The sequence below is a fragment of the Perna viridis genome, chromosome 8, assembly GCF_037379345.1.
Source record: "Perna viridis isolate PV_CMFRI_1.1 ecotype Kerala chromosome 8, ASM3737934v1, whole genome shotgun sequence".
In the NCBI taxonomy this organism is placed as follows: domain Eukaryota; kingdom Metazoa; phylum Mollusca; class Bivalvia; order Mytilida; family Mytilidae; genus Perna; species Perna viridis.
In genome coordinates, this window is record NC_142452.1 from 31,528,347 (window position 1) to 31,543,635 (window position 15,289).

At 32.5% G+C, this 15,289-nt stretch overlaps 1 protein-coding gene across 3 annotated transcripts; it reads left to right on the forward strand.

Moving 5' to 3' along the window:
* Positions 1-1,046: 1,046 nt before the first annotated feature.
* LOC148610234 (GTPase IMAP family member 7-like) lies at positions 1,047-6,129 on the forward strand. 3 transcript variants are annotated; one of them, XM_088542480.1, is made up of 4 exons: positions 1,047-1,099; positions 2,945-3,031; positions 3,449-4,283; positions 5,610-6,129. In XM_088542480.1, exons 2-4 carry the CDS (start codon positions 2,965-2,967, stop codon positions 5,620-5,622), a joined length of 915 nt encoding a protein of 304 aa, XP_088398606.1. In that variant the 5' UTR covers positions 1,047-1,099; positions 2,945-2,964; the 3' UTR covers positions 5,623-6,129. The 3 variants fall into 3 exon arrangements, with proteins under 3 accessions (XP_088398606.1, XP_088398604.1, XP_088398605.1); XM_088542478.1 differs by lacking the exon at positions 1,047-1,099 and adding an exon at positions 1,111-1,227; XM_088542479.1 differs by lacking the exon at positions 1,047-1,099 and adding an exon at positions 1,111-1,217.
* The last annotated feature ends 9,160 nt before the right edge of the window (positions 6,130-15,289 follow it).

Sequence of the window (15,289 nt, forward strand, 5' to 3'; positions counted from 1 at the left end):
TCAATCTCAGTTTCCGCTATATAGATGACGTATTATCTTAAAACAATCCTAATTTCGGGAATTTAATACATCGCATCTACCCAAAAGAACTTGAGATAAAAGATACTACAGACACTGGGAAGTCAACCTCATATCTTGACCTACACTTAGAATTCGATGGTAAAGGAAAACTATTGACCAAACTTTACGACAAACGTGATGACTTTTCATTCAGAATTGTCAACTTTCCTTTCATCTGTGGCAACATTCCTTCGGCTCCTGCGTATGGAGTGTTCATATCACAACTCCTACGTTATGCCAGAGCTTTCCGAAACTACGCAGACTTTTTGTATCGCGCTAGAACTCTAACAAATAGGCTTCTGGAACAGGGTTATGTTGCTACAAGATTGGAGTCATTACTACAAAAGTTTTATGGTCGTCATCATGAACTTGCGGATCGTTATGGTGTATCCATCAGCACCATGAAAACTGATTTATTCAACAGGTCATAGTTTTCCTTTCCTCTTTTATCTACCCCGGACTTGACTTTTTATGAGCAACTCGGCGGGTGTTTCTAGAAAAGCAGAGGACGCTTACCCTACCGGTGCACCTGGTCCATGCTCCCAGTTTTTAGTGGAGTCCGACTGGAGTGCTCATTTACTTTTGTTACTTTGTATGTATGATTTTAGTTACTTTATGTTCTTTGTTAGGTATGTCTGTTTTCCATGTCTGGTCTTTGTCCCTGGATTACATTCTTTTGATTACCGCTATAACCTTGGTTCCCTTGATTACTCTTTCGGTATTTGTAAACACTCACATCTACAAATTATTTATTTTTACCTTGCAAGTTTTAAAACATAGATGACTAAAAGTTGATATTTCTAAGATATATTTATCACTAAAATCGAATTGAAGTATTCTTTAAAATCCTGATATTTTATTCATGTCTTATTATACTTTTCTGACTAATATTCTTGGCCTTGTTTGATTTCAACATGGTTTACAAGCACATTTTTTCTAAAAGTTTAAAAGTCTTATGACCAGTCATGTGTTAATGATTGTTAGAATAAAAACTTAAGGAGGTGTAGTGAATTAGAACCATATGGACAATTTAAAAGTGGTAAATTTTGTTATGCATTTAAATTTCGTTTTTGGTCACCCAAATGACGTCGTATATTGGATGACTTACTTTTTCCATTGCTTCCTTGTATCTTCTTTGATTAGGACGTATCAGCTAAGTATATACAAGTAACATCTAACTGTAGTTCGTTATATTATAGTGCAGTTAAGATATTAAATGTTTTCGTTATTCTTTTGGTTTCTCACCGTTGGTTTATTTATGTTGTTTGTTTTTTCCTCAATGATATAAACAATTTGTTTTCATTGTGAAAAACAAATACCATAAAGAACCAGACAGTTTGTACTGTTACAGAAAGATTTAAGCACTTGTTTTTTTTGGATAAATCAAGATGATTTTACTGTTCCAACATTTGCCAAACTTTTTTTTAGCTTACCTTACCGGTGCACCTGGTCCATGCTCCCAGTTTTGAGGGGAATCCGAGTTGCTCATTCACCCTTTTTTACTTTGTATGTAATGGTTTTGGATGTATTATGTTCTTTGTTGTGTTTGTGTGTTTTCCATGCCTGGTCTTTGTCCCTAGATTACATTATTTTGACTTCCGCTGGGATATTGGTTCCCTTATTTACTGTTTTCAACAAACTAAATCTGTAAAAGCATGAGTAAAGGAACGATCCAGCAAAACTCAAATTAAAAACAAATCGTTCTGATTAATAAATCTTATCATTAAGAATTAGTTTCTTGATATGTTTATTATTTGAATAAGTAGACACAGCGTAATAATTATGATATTTTTCTTATATATTTTGACGGTATGTGATGAAAAAAAATGTTTCTTTAAGGCATTTCATTTTATTGTTCATTGACAGAACTGAGGTGTTATATATGTACATTTTTCCGTTGTGAAGTTATAGAAATAAACTGGCTCACATATCAGTTCCAAATTTGTAACATTATGCTCTGTTTCTACAATATAAAGGATAAGTTTAAATACCTTTCTATTGATGTGTACACTTTATTCAATACGACTACAATTTAAACTAAAATTCGATCGATATCAAGTTTGCGGAATGGTTAGGAAAATGATTATATTCGAAAATTGTGGTTGAAAAGCAAACAATTATACATAAGTAGGTGGTAATCAAAAGCCTGACCAAATGTTGTCGTCTATAGAAATACATCATTCGTAAATACAAATGTATTAAACATGACTTTTTAGGACTTTTAGTGTAATATTCTTTACAATGTATGAAAATAAAAAAAAAATACTTAGAAATTTTAATTTAACTCAATTACGACGCTATATTGTTCAACGTTTTAAAGTTTCTTTTGTTTTTTTTTGTTTGTTGTTGTTTTTTTTCTTGCTGTCGGGTGCAAATTGTTTTACTTCTGCAAACTGTTCAACAAACAGCATCGGGTGTCTAAGAGTAGCTTAATCATCTATAATGCGGTCGTGTGTTTGAACCCCTGCAAAGACATAAAGGACGTGGTACATGTACATATAAAACATGGAATGGCAAGCTAGAAGTCTAAATTATGTATTTTATGGGATGACATTGCGCGTTTCGGCTGCTGCAATCTGTTAACTAGCACAATAAAGTTCCGACTCAGCAGTGTTTGTTGGTTTTATGACATGATATAGTTCTAAAATGCATTCAATATCCGCAAAAGGGGTGCCTGCTATTAATCGATCAATCAAGCGTTAAAAATAACACTTTCTATGTTTAGAAATGACACTACTCTTTCGGTGCAATTCACGACACTTTTGTGCTGAAATATCAATCTAGAGCAGTTTCATTGAAGTATAAAGTGATCTTAAGATTCATGATATAAAAATGAATCTGATAATGTATAGTGTTATATCAATTTTCTATGCTTTTATTTCAGTCAACTGTTAACTACTGAACATGGCCCAAGTAGTTTTATCTCCATTTGAAGCTGAAGCGGCTTTAAAAAGATGCAGATTAATGCTAGGTTAGTATTACTGGTTACGAACCAGTCATTCTAAGAGTCATGTAAATATTTACAGAACACTGATTCATGGCACCTTTCGAAAATCATCAATTCAAAGGTTCAAAAAGAAATTCTAAAATACTGGGCTTAGAACCTCAAATACTTCAAAATATTACTAAAATGTATTACAATTATCTTGTAAAATATTGTTCTATATGATGAGCAGAAAACATGCATAAATATTTTTCTGGTATACATGTAAAACTACAAACATACAGTTTCAAATTTTATAGCAAACTACTCGCATAGATATGACGAAATAATTTCATTTATCTAATTTCATACCAGAACAAGAGCGCAATATGTATGCTGTTTACATGCAATTATCTTTTTTTATTTGTTAAGTTCATACACAAATGTTTATATCTTTTTTAAAAGAGAAGGAGATAAGAATTGCATTTGTGGGAAAAACAGGAGTTGGCAAAAGCTCAACGGCTAATACCATATGCGGAAAAAAACTATTCAAATCTGGAATAAAAGCATCGTCGATGACGAAGATTTGTCAAGAAGCAAAAGTAGAAGTTCAAGGAAAATCGGTTTTGTTAATTGATACACCTGGTGTCTTCGATACTGAAGATACACCAGCAATTGTCGAAAAAGAAATAAAAAGATGTGTCCATCTCGGTGCACCTGGTTTGAATGCCATTTTGTTCGTTATGGATATCAATCGATTTAGAGATGAAGATATTAAAACTATGAAGAAATTTTTAGAATTCTTTAATAAAGATTTGATGCGTTTCGTTATTATTGTTTTCACCCACGGAGACAAATTGGCAAAAGAGGGTGTAAGCCTTGCTGATTTTTTGAGAGAAGCCCCTAAGTCTGTTCGGAAGTTCCTTGATCAATGTGATAATCGTATTGTTCTTTTCAATAACGAATTGAGCAGTGATGATACTAATGAACAGATTACTTTGTTACTTACTATGGTGGAATCTTTGAAGCAGGCAAATGAGATGAAATACTACTCCGATGCTGTTTTCAAAGAAGCAGAAAGACACATACAGCAACGGGAAGTAGAAATAAAGGATCAAATGGCTAAAATGTATGAAAGAAAACAAGAAGATTTCAAAAAGAAACTGAAATTAAAACTTCAAAAAGAAATGGAAAAGGAACAAGCAGACAAAATAAATAAGGTGAGGAATGAATATGAAGAACGACTGACCAAGGTTCGAGACGAGATTAGACAGGAAATTTCTAAAGAAAAAAGTCGCTGGTAAGTATAATGTAAATTATCCTACAAGACAAGATATTATCAGTTAAAAATTTACAAATTTGCATTGTGACGAGAGCCATTACTATGCTTAACGACGTTCAAACCAGTTCGGGACACATGGTGCCACATATGGTTTTTAGTGGGAGTTCAAATTGCAAGTGCTGCATTTTTTACGTGCGTGCATGAAACTTGTCCATCCTTAGATATCAATATTTGATTTTATTGAATTTTAATAGCTTCATTGTGTACGCAAATTGTCCCTGTTTCTAATTAATCAATTTTGATTTTGATGTCTCTATGACACCTCGGTGTTTTGTCGGTATTGGCATTTATAGCAAAAACAATGTCTAGTATACATGACAAGTATATTGTCGTAACAGCAGACAAAGTCCAAAACATGTTTGTCTTTGTCTGCAATACTCTTACATCAAATGTTTATTATCAGAGATAGACTTAGAAAATTATAAGAGTAATAAGTCCTATACTGCTACAACAATCTCCAAAGAAGAGTCTAAAACCATAAATCTGTGCTGTCCTCTTTTGGTCTCTCTTCCAAAGAGTCTTGATTTCTAAACTCCGCAAAATCCAATCAAACAACATTTCATACTGGATATGTACCTTTAAACATCTTTCAAAACTTTTGACTTGTATACTCAGAGCTGTCAAAGAGGGTCTGCAGTCCTACCAATACACTTGTTACTTGGATTGTTATGGTGTAACCATCTGCATTATGAAAACTGATTTGTTCAACGTGTCATAGTTTTCCTTTCCTTTTCTCTTTCGTCAACACTGCAATTGACTTTTTAAGAGGAACGTGGCGGGTGTTTCTAGAAAAGCAGACGACACTTACCCTACCGGTGCATCTGGTCCATCCTCCCAGTTTTAGTGGAGTACGAGTTGCTCATTTACTTATGTTACTGTGTATGTATTGTTTTGGTTGGTTTATTCTCTTGTTGAGTGCGTCTGGATTGCATTCTTTTGATTTCCGCCAGAATATTTGTTCACTTGATTTCTCTTTCAGACAATCTCTCACTTGATATGTTGATGATTGCACTGTCGTGCACTTTGCCATATTACTAATTACATATAAGGAGGCCAACTAAAATAGGGACGATTAAAATAGGATAGCGTCTTCAAAAATTAACTAAAGTGCATTATATTTGGTTGATATATGAAGCATCATTTTCAAAACGTTCTAATGTAAAAAAATAACTTCCGCCACCATTTTTTTACAGAACTAAACAATTGATGGAAATATCATTCGAACAACAGCTTTAAAAAGGACAGTTTAATCATAGTGTTGATTGTTATATGTTTTTTTTTCAGTTCAATATCATAAGATATTAGTGACAAATATAGATAAATGTTTGGCTTCCAGTTGTGAAGTGACACAGGTTAAACCAGAACTTGTGAACATTTGGGAGATTTTGAGGTTGTTTTATTATAATATTGTATAACTAATTGAATGATTCTTAGGAAGTTTAAGTGTACTTTTAGTGCTTCATGTCTTGATTGCCATGCTTAGAAAAAATATTTTAAATAGATGTATTTTTAGTGTAGAGTAGATGTGTTTTCAAGATAATATATATATTACATCAGCAAAGAAGTAAAAAAAATGATAAAAAATATAAACGAAAGTATAAATAAAAGGGAAAAAATAGTTTGGAATTGTAATATCTCTCATTCTTTAACTGACCCAACATATTTTTTTTCTATCATATGTGATTCAAAATTGTACTTTTATTTAATTTGTATGAAGGTGTCAATTTAGAAACTGACTCTTTAATATGCAAATTAAATGTCGTCAAAATGTTAACGACGTACAATTAATCATTTAAAAAATGAATGCAGTTTGTTTGTATTGTATGACTGAAATGCTCGTTTAGAAATTTAACACTTTCCCTCTTTCAGAATCATTAAAGGAATTTTGTTTTCCTCTCGCCAACTATTACGTCGTAAACCCGCATTTCTGCGACGTGCAATTAGGAAGCACAAGCGTCAGAACGTAACAAGTGCCCGTTTTCAATTACGCATGTTCCATCCCCTTGGACGTCGATTTAAAATGTATTTCAACCAAATTTAAACTCACTTACTATTTCAATGCTCTTTGTTTTGCAAATCCAAATAGTTTTTTTAATTATCCATTTAATGAATTTCAAAATGCTTAATATAGCGGGGAAAAAAACTTCCTGGTTTCTTTTTCGTGTTCACTTTCTCAATACACTTGGACAACAAAGCCCGCGTGTTAGATGTACAAGAATTGTAAAGGGGGACAATCGCGTTTACTATTTTACCTTTTCCCCGAGTCGTATTTTCCTCCTATCGGCGGAGCACCACTGATTTCTTCTGAAAAATAGGAATCCATCGCTGAAGTTTTTTTTTTAACATCTTTATCATACTCTTAACACATCATAAGACTATGTACAATAAATTTTGTTGACTTTTTGGATCTTTTTGTAAGAGAAAAAAATCAATTGAAATGGGTGTTTAGTTATACAGTTCATTGAATACCAATACGTGTAAATAATCACCCAATGGAGATTATTGTAAATTATTGATTCGTGTTTTTGTAATCTTTTCCAGGATATTCAACTATAATATTTTCAAAAATTACCAATCACTCACATTTGTTTATTTTGATTTTTAATCACCTGAATATATTCACATACAACTTGGACACACTTTATTCATTACACACATAATTACTCTCCTGTTACATTGATTCCCACAAGTCCATGGTACTGTCCGTGACAATTAAAACTGCAAAAATGTTTGTTACACAAGTTACATCCAAAAAAAGTATCTTTCCTCTGTTTTTCTCCATGTTTTGGGGAGTATTTACAATTTGCGCACTTCCTAGAAAGTTTGGTGTAGAGATGCAAGTTAGAATTATTACTGTTATTGCGGGAAAACAGTAAGCGAAGATGTTTCTCTTTTTGAAAAGGAAAATCCGTTTATCAACTGCATGGCTAAATTAACCCTATAGTCTAATTGTGTGCACCTCTTCTTTCTTTGAGCTGGTGGACCTGGCTAATTGTCATATGAGGTGCATAGAATGAAGCCGTTTATCATACAAATGTTCAAAAGAAAGTTCATAATGTACTTCCACCACTTTTTTAACCGATCTACCAACAGGATATTTCGCTCTAAGCTGGTCACATAAATCAACCCCACGGAAATTATTTTGGAAAGTCGTCAATACATTTGGCCGAGTAATTTGGTACACCGTGCCAATTTTCTGACGTCGGTCAGTGACATCTATCTACAAATTAAGATATACGCAAGTAAACACTATAAAGTAAAAAAGAACTGTAATATATATGCTATTCAAAATAATATTTCATTGAACAAATAAAAGAATAAAATATGGCAGACCTAAATTAGATTTCAATATTCTTTTCAATTATTGAAGTACATGTACGAAGGGATTGGGCGAAATACCACAAACACAAAGTGTACAAATTACATACATGACGTACTTTGCTTTTATTAAAAAAGTTTTTCTTCAACATGTATACTTTATAACATTTAACTGCAGTTCATATTACACATTTCAAGTAAAAAAATACCTGATTTACAGATTCATTGGTAGACAAAACGTTGACAATCCTACTATCCATCCAGGCGATAGCGACAAGATTCCCGGATTATTTATCTACAAACTGACCATGGTCTTAATTTCGTAGGGATGTTTTTTAACTCACCTGGGGACTGTTGTTTTTTTATCGTTCCACTCGTGTAAATGCCTGACCTTAGGAGATCTTTTGCTAATGGGATAGAGGTAAAGAAACTGTCCATATATATGTGATGGTACTTTCCCTTCAGCTCTTGGGTAAGATTGGTTACGGCATGATACCCCAAAAAGTCGAACTGGTGACAAAAACCTAGAAAATGATATTTATAGAAACATTGACATGGAGTAAATATGTGTGTGGTAACATCTGATCACAAATAAATCCATTTTATGTTATTTATTAAAATGAGCAGATATTTTTTGTTAGTAAAGAATATTCATGATTGATTTATCAATCTGTATTAAATAAATTATGCTTTAAAAATATATCTGACTTGTTAATATGAAAAAAATCTTACTAGTACATATTTTTATGTATCAAATGTATAGGTGTAAATGTATTATAAAAAATATCAAAATGCAGTGAAATAATCATAATTTCATGAGGGCTTACCAGATGTGCTGTCACACCTCATGAACACTTTAATACCCCTCTTTATGGGTTTGGAAGGCAAGTATTGTTTTGCGCTGAATCGCCGCTTGAATGCAATCATTCCCTCGTCTATACTTTGGTTCGTTTTAGGTTTTACCACATTCATACATGTTTTTTAAACTTCATTTATAAGGGGTTTAATTTTGTGCAATTTGTCTACATTTTCCTCCGTAAAATTTGTATGTAGATATTGCTTGATTTTCTCATATCTTTTTACTGGCATTACATCTTTTATGCCTGCATTTGCCAAGTATTTGTTACTATACCATATAGTTGTACTATGGCACTTGATAGATGCCCATCAAGATCAATATGCCTGTAAAATTTCATTCAAATATATATATGACTTTTCAAAACTGAATACAAAATTTAATAATGTTTTAATTCTTTGGAGAAAAAAGTATTGTACATATGTTATACACTTGTACATGAATGAAGACTGTGAACTTTGATATTACTTTTTAAAATAATTTCATTGCTCACTGTTTAAAGGAAATGTCAACATTTTTGTTTTTAAATTCAAATGAAATTTAATTTTGGACCTGTCAGGATGATTTATTTCAATGTTAAGTATTTTTTTTTAATTTAAAAACTGTACTTGTCAAACTTTTATCACTTCTGATACATGCACTTTTTATCATGATCATTTACATGTATCATTTCAATGTTTTTATTTTCAACAAATAAAAAAAGTACACATTTTGAACCTACAAAATGATAATTATTGGGGTTGTCCAGATTCATGACTATGTATGATACTTTGATGTTATTTAAAATGCACCTTAAAACTTGTATCAGCTTGTATGCTTCAGCTTTTTTATTCATAAATGACAAGAGCGAGAATGTGTTGTCCTAATGAAATGAAAGTTTTACAGTCATGTGTATTAATATATTAAATACCAGTTTCAAATTTGTGAACCACTTCTCAATCAATTTTTATATTGTGCGTTTAAATCAAACGTATTAATACTTCTTGTCACACATCTCCTTTTTCTTCCATCTTCCATTTAAAACCTAATTTACACAATGATTTTGACGTTGATATTTTAAATATTCCTTTTTAAACATTCTCAGTGATAGCATAAGTAATTTAAATTTGTCGTGTTTACACAATGTATATGTATATATATTCATTACACTCATTTGTTCGGTTATAAAGAAAGTCTTTTTTACTGTACGTGTTAAATAAAGTGTTGTTTTAAGATCAAGCCTTCGTCATTTAACTACGATGATGTATACCACAGCAAAGAATATGCAGCTTTTGTAAGATATTATTTTCCTGTAGGATGAATGGTTGAAATATGCCATTGCTAAAGTTAAATAAGCTACAGTTTTGTTTTATATTCAAGCGGACCTGTTTTCTCATATACTACTAATTCAAAAGTCGTAGAGGGATTTTTGTTTTTCATACATCTTAACATATCTGAAAAAGGACACTACAAACTTTGACTTGCAAATACTATTAATATACACCCCTAAACTATAAACACAGGTACAGAGGCAAACCTTGATAGAAAGGTGGATAGTTCACGTTTTTTGTTGCAATGTAACAGTAGTATTGGTCGTTAAAGTTAAGTCCGAGAAAAGGGAATTAGATTTTGGTGTTCATTTTCCAAAAGGTCTCGTGTTGCTTAGTCACACCATAGTGACTAATATAGAAGCTTTGGCATGTAAAATATGTGCATCATAACTTTATTTCAGTAGTCAGCGTGTCCGTCAAGTTGAGCGTTGAATATTTCATTGGTTGCAGGTAATATTGTATACGGACACTTTAGATTTGTCCCTCTTGGCGAGGCGAGAATATTATTACCTTACATTTATATTTTGTTTCTTTTTAATACAATTACACTTATCTACCGTGTCTTAAAAATCAATTAAATAACGTTACATGTATATGCATGTAAAGGGTTTTAAATTTGAATGTGAAATCTATATCTTGAAAATTACATAATTTGGAAGAGAAAGAACAAGAATTTTTTTGAAGCACGTGACAAAAACATGATGCTTGGAACATAATACTCAAGTGGATATGAGAGACCACTCGAATGGATCGGCATATACTAACGACCTTCAAATTGAAATATCAAAGTACGACGTCCGTTTATGTCGAAACCCAGAAATAATGCCTAATTGTCCCTACGATAACTGACACTCAATTTGCTTCTTATTAATTCTATCGAGTGTATATATTTAATCATTTCCAAGGCTCTTATTCACTGCCCTTTGAGTAACTGAGGTAACTGACATTCTTGCACGACGTTCAAGTTTCGGTTTGAATTTAGTGGCTGTCTAGTACTCCATTTTTTTGGACTCAGTTTAAAGTTCATTTCGAATATTGGGTCACATATGCATGCATTTCCACTTGGTTTTACCGCGCATTAAGCATGCATTTTTTAAACAAAGACTGTACAAAAATAAAAAAATAAATAAATATCGGCATTACACCGATCAACACAAATGTTAATACACCTTCTCATCGATCAAATTGCAAGATCTAAGGATCTGAGTTAGGCCTTAAAAAATTATCGTACATGTTTAGCATAAAATTATTAAAAATAAAAATATAACATTAGTACTTCAACATAAACTGAGGGTCGGTGAAACAAGAATGGGGACTCTGGCTCGGAATAAAGCATTTTATTGGTTTATGTTTTTGAACACCGGCAGCTTTTGATTGAACCAAAACTCGACCAAATATCAAAAGAAAATCTATCAAGGATTAAGTCCAGACAGGCATACATTCAACAAATAACATGAAATAACCAAAATACCACGTACAAAGAAACAGACGAGAATGAGGAATCCCGGCTCCTGGAGCATGGACGTAGTATGCGTCCTTTACTTTTTCTAGAGGCATCCGTCGAGATGTATGCTGAGTTATTCTTCATCGTCTCCGTCTGCATTTACGGAAATATTTCATTCCGTCCAGATTTCCCATTTGTATTTACATCCGAAGTCCCTCATATCCACTCCTCCATATTATACTCCCATTTATTCCCAACAAACCCAATCCCCCATCCCAATTATTCTTGATCAATAGACGTGAAGTTCATCCAATACAAGTACCGCACTTCACTTGATATTTAAACTATCATTCAAATAATGAGATAAATGCATGCATACATAAAAACGCATTTTGTAAAAACAAAAGATTTTGCATGATTTTACAGAGCAGTCTTATTTTTGTGAAAAATAAACTGCCCTTATTTATGTGTATAGATTTATGTTTCGCTATCATTTTGGGTTTATAGACGCAGTTCTTTTATTACTATTAAGTGAAGTTGATGCTTTTAATTTCAATAGATGCACAAACAACTGCATGAAAATGGATATAAAGGTATTTACTTTACTTAAGAAGGTAGATCTGGGGTAAGGGGCAATACTCTTGAAATAAGTGATATGTTTGTATCATATTCAATTTTACTTAAGCCTGTCAAGCTTTCATTAGAAACAGAATGAAATCAATCCAAGTTACTTTGATGCTTATATGAGATTGATATAAAGATCCTGAATACAAACGTTCCAATGATTTTGAAGATTTGTGTCCCTTACCTTAGATCTACCTCCTTAGACAGCATTCAACTACAATTACATTTGCACAAAAGGAAAAACTTTCATAAAGGTTTACAGTGACATATCTAAAGCTAATGCTATGTATATTTTAGGAAAACTGTATCTACAAAGGCAAAATATGTTGTCTGAACATTCCTGCATTTATAACAGTGGAGATCATTTGTTTAATTCAAATATTAAAGTTAATGCCGCTGCACGAATGATTATTTAAAGAATGATAAAGAAAATACGTTGTAAAAATCCCGTGTCTTGGAAATGTTTGCAGAGCGACTTTATGTACATGTGAAACGATACTCGTATTGATAACATTTTCCTGTTGTTTTAGAGTTATTGTTCTTTTAACACCACTCAGAGAAACCGATGTGTTATTTAAGTGATACGTGAATACATGTTAAAAAGTGCTATAGTACACAAAATTGCATGGAAATGTGTCATCAATGCATTTACTTTGTATTATTAAAATTCACTTTAAATCGCATTTCTTAAAAATTAAATCATCACATTCACTTTAATTTACATTTACATAATGTGAAGAAATCATTTTTTCAGGAAAACAAATGATAAGTGTAATAAATGTTTTATCGGCATATCCAGCACACGTGTATGTTGCGTAACTAAAGAAAGGCAAACATAAAAACTGTATTTATACAAAAGTAGACAAATTGGTCAGCCAAAGTATTAATGTAAATTAAAATAACAACACAATTTCAAAACGTTAATCCGATCCTAAATCCAACCAAGACCAAAACAAATGTTACACCACCGGAGCAACTGGTACCCAATTATCCTGACTTGGTACATGCCTTTCAAACTAAATGGTAGGTTTTTAATCTCCCTCTACTATCATGACTATTGCGGTTTGAGCATAGCGGTGGTGATTTAAAAGCATTCGCATGCTTTTCGACATAATTGGTGAATTATTGGTAACATCAAGACAAATAACTATATACAAAACAAACAATCATTGTTCATTATTTAAGAAGAAACTTAGTATTTTCAACCAGGGCCTGATATCTAGAAATTATTTGGTAAGTGTCTTTTTGAGACGCATTTCCTTATACCCCTGAATCAGGAGTCAGCTAAGCAGACATTTGTGGGTTTCAAGGAAATCAGGGTACTGAGAATTTGCTCTAGCGTAGTGAATCAATTGTGAAATAATATAAACACCATATGCAGGAGATGAACATATAGTGCTGCATACGTAATGTTAATGTTAAATATTAGTATTATTGTCGACTCTTTTATCATATATCTGAGTGCTGAGATAACCACTGTTGTCAAAATCAACATGTTGTTAAACTAGAAGGTTTTAAATGACACAACAATTATATTTTATAAAATAATGAATGCATTCATATAAAAAGGCAAAAGGCTTAGTAATAAAGAATGTCTTTCGGTTCATAACAGCAATAAGATATAATCCTTTTAACATGTTTAAGGTAACACTCCAGATCAGAATCATGCAAAATGTGATTCACGGCTCTACACACATATCAAATGTTTACCTACACAGTATGAAATAATTGTTCATTAGTTTAATTCGTGTTTTTATTTATCTTGTTTCAGTCTCTAACATGATTAATTTAGAAGTTTGAGGTTCTAACATTCCTTATATACAGATAATTAAAAATTCCGATTTTTATGATTTTATTATTGGATTGGAATTGTCTTGTTAATTATCTAAAGACCCAGTTCGTTTTTACTGTCTATTCCAGTATATATCATTTAAACAATATATGAGTGTAATATGAATTGGGTATAATTTCGAAAATGTTACTTGCGTTTGATTAAGGGGGAGATAATGAGCTAAAAGGCGTTTTATTTTATTCCTAGTTTCAGGAATGTCAGGAATTAAATAGACACGGCCTTTAATGATCCCTTCTGATCAATAAAACATTGGAATACGACAAAACGCACGTACTCTATCTGTACTTTCAAACAGATAGATCAGTTGCATATAGCAAGAAATAAGCATACTAATTTCTATCGGTACTAATTATATTTTTTTTTTATGTAAACGGTTGTTGTAACAACAATCATAGTTACATGTGTGCTTCCGCTTGGATACATGTATATATTTTTATCTATATATGGCAATAATTATGATTTGTTTCCTTGAATTGAAAATGCGCTGAAATATTTCAGTCTATTACAGGGAATGCATCGATTGCTTTGAAATATGAACGTGCTTACCCTCTTTGCTGTTTTCCTATACTGGATACGCAGACTAGGTACTGCAATACCTTACGGATGCAATGACAACATCAAAAGTATAGGAAACCTTTCAAGCCAATATAACAATAGCATGAATGTGATGAATTTATTTGACAAAAATCCAAGACGGGAAAGGAGTCATGGCCATCGCCACTATACGTCACCTAAGTTACATGATGTCTCTATAGATGGCCTCCTTCCTTTCATACAAAAACCTCTTGGACTTCATCACATTAGAACCAAACTTTATTCTTTACCTCTCACTCTACTACACTCCCTTTACAAAACAAGTCTTGACACTCCTGTTTCTGACCCCACCTCATCATTATAGACTTGTTGCCATCATTTTGGATATTGGTTTCCACAGACTCTTTAAAAAAGTCAAGATGAAGAAAAACGATCATTTCTTCCACTACGGTCTGTCAACAAAGGTATAGATGCAATTAATTTGGCTAACATCCTCCATCACAAAAACGTTACCAACAAAATTCCCCCATATTTCAAAGACAAATCCATACCAATTATTTCATATTCCTATACTTCACCCACTGCATCCAAAGTTTTCAATTATAAAAGGCTATTGCAGAACCTCCAGATTGAGGACTTCAAGGCTAAACCACCTGACTGTTCTAGCAAAAGCTCTCCATTCAAATATGGTCCTTCTGGTCACGTCGTTACGGGAAATTTAACCATTATCGAAAACGAATCACTACGTAATATCCTTTCTAAAGCTCCCAAGTATCGTGAACCTCGCTCCATAAATTGGAATTATAACTTTAAAGATCTTATGGATGCCGTCGAGGACTATGCAAGAAAATGGATGAAACGAGAACAAGAAGACATTGATTCTCTATCAGGGTGGTTAAAGGCCGTGAGGTATTTAATTTTGAAACGAATGAAAGTTTCAAGTAGGTCGAAGAGTGCCAGGGCTACATCAGTTTTCAAAGACCCCGATGTAGCTAAAACATTGTCTACTATACATGACAAATATGT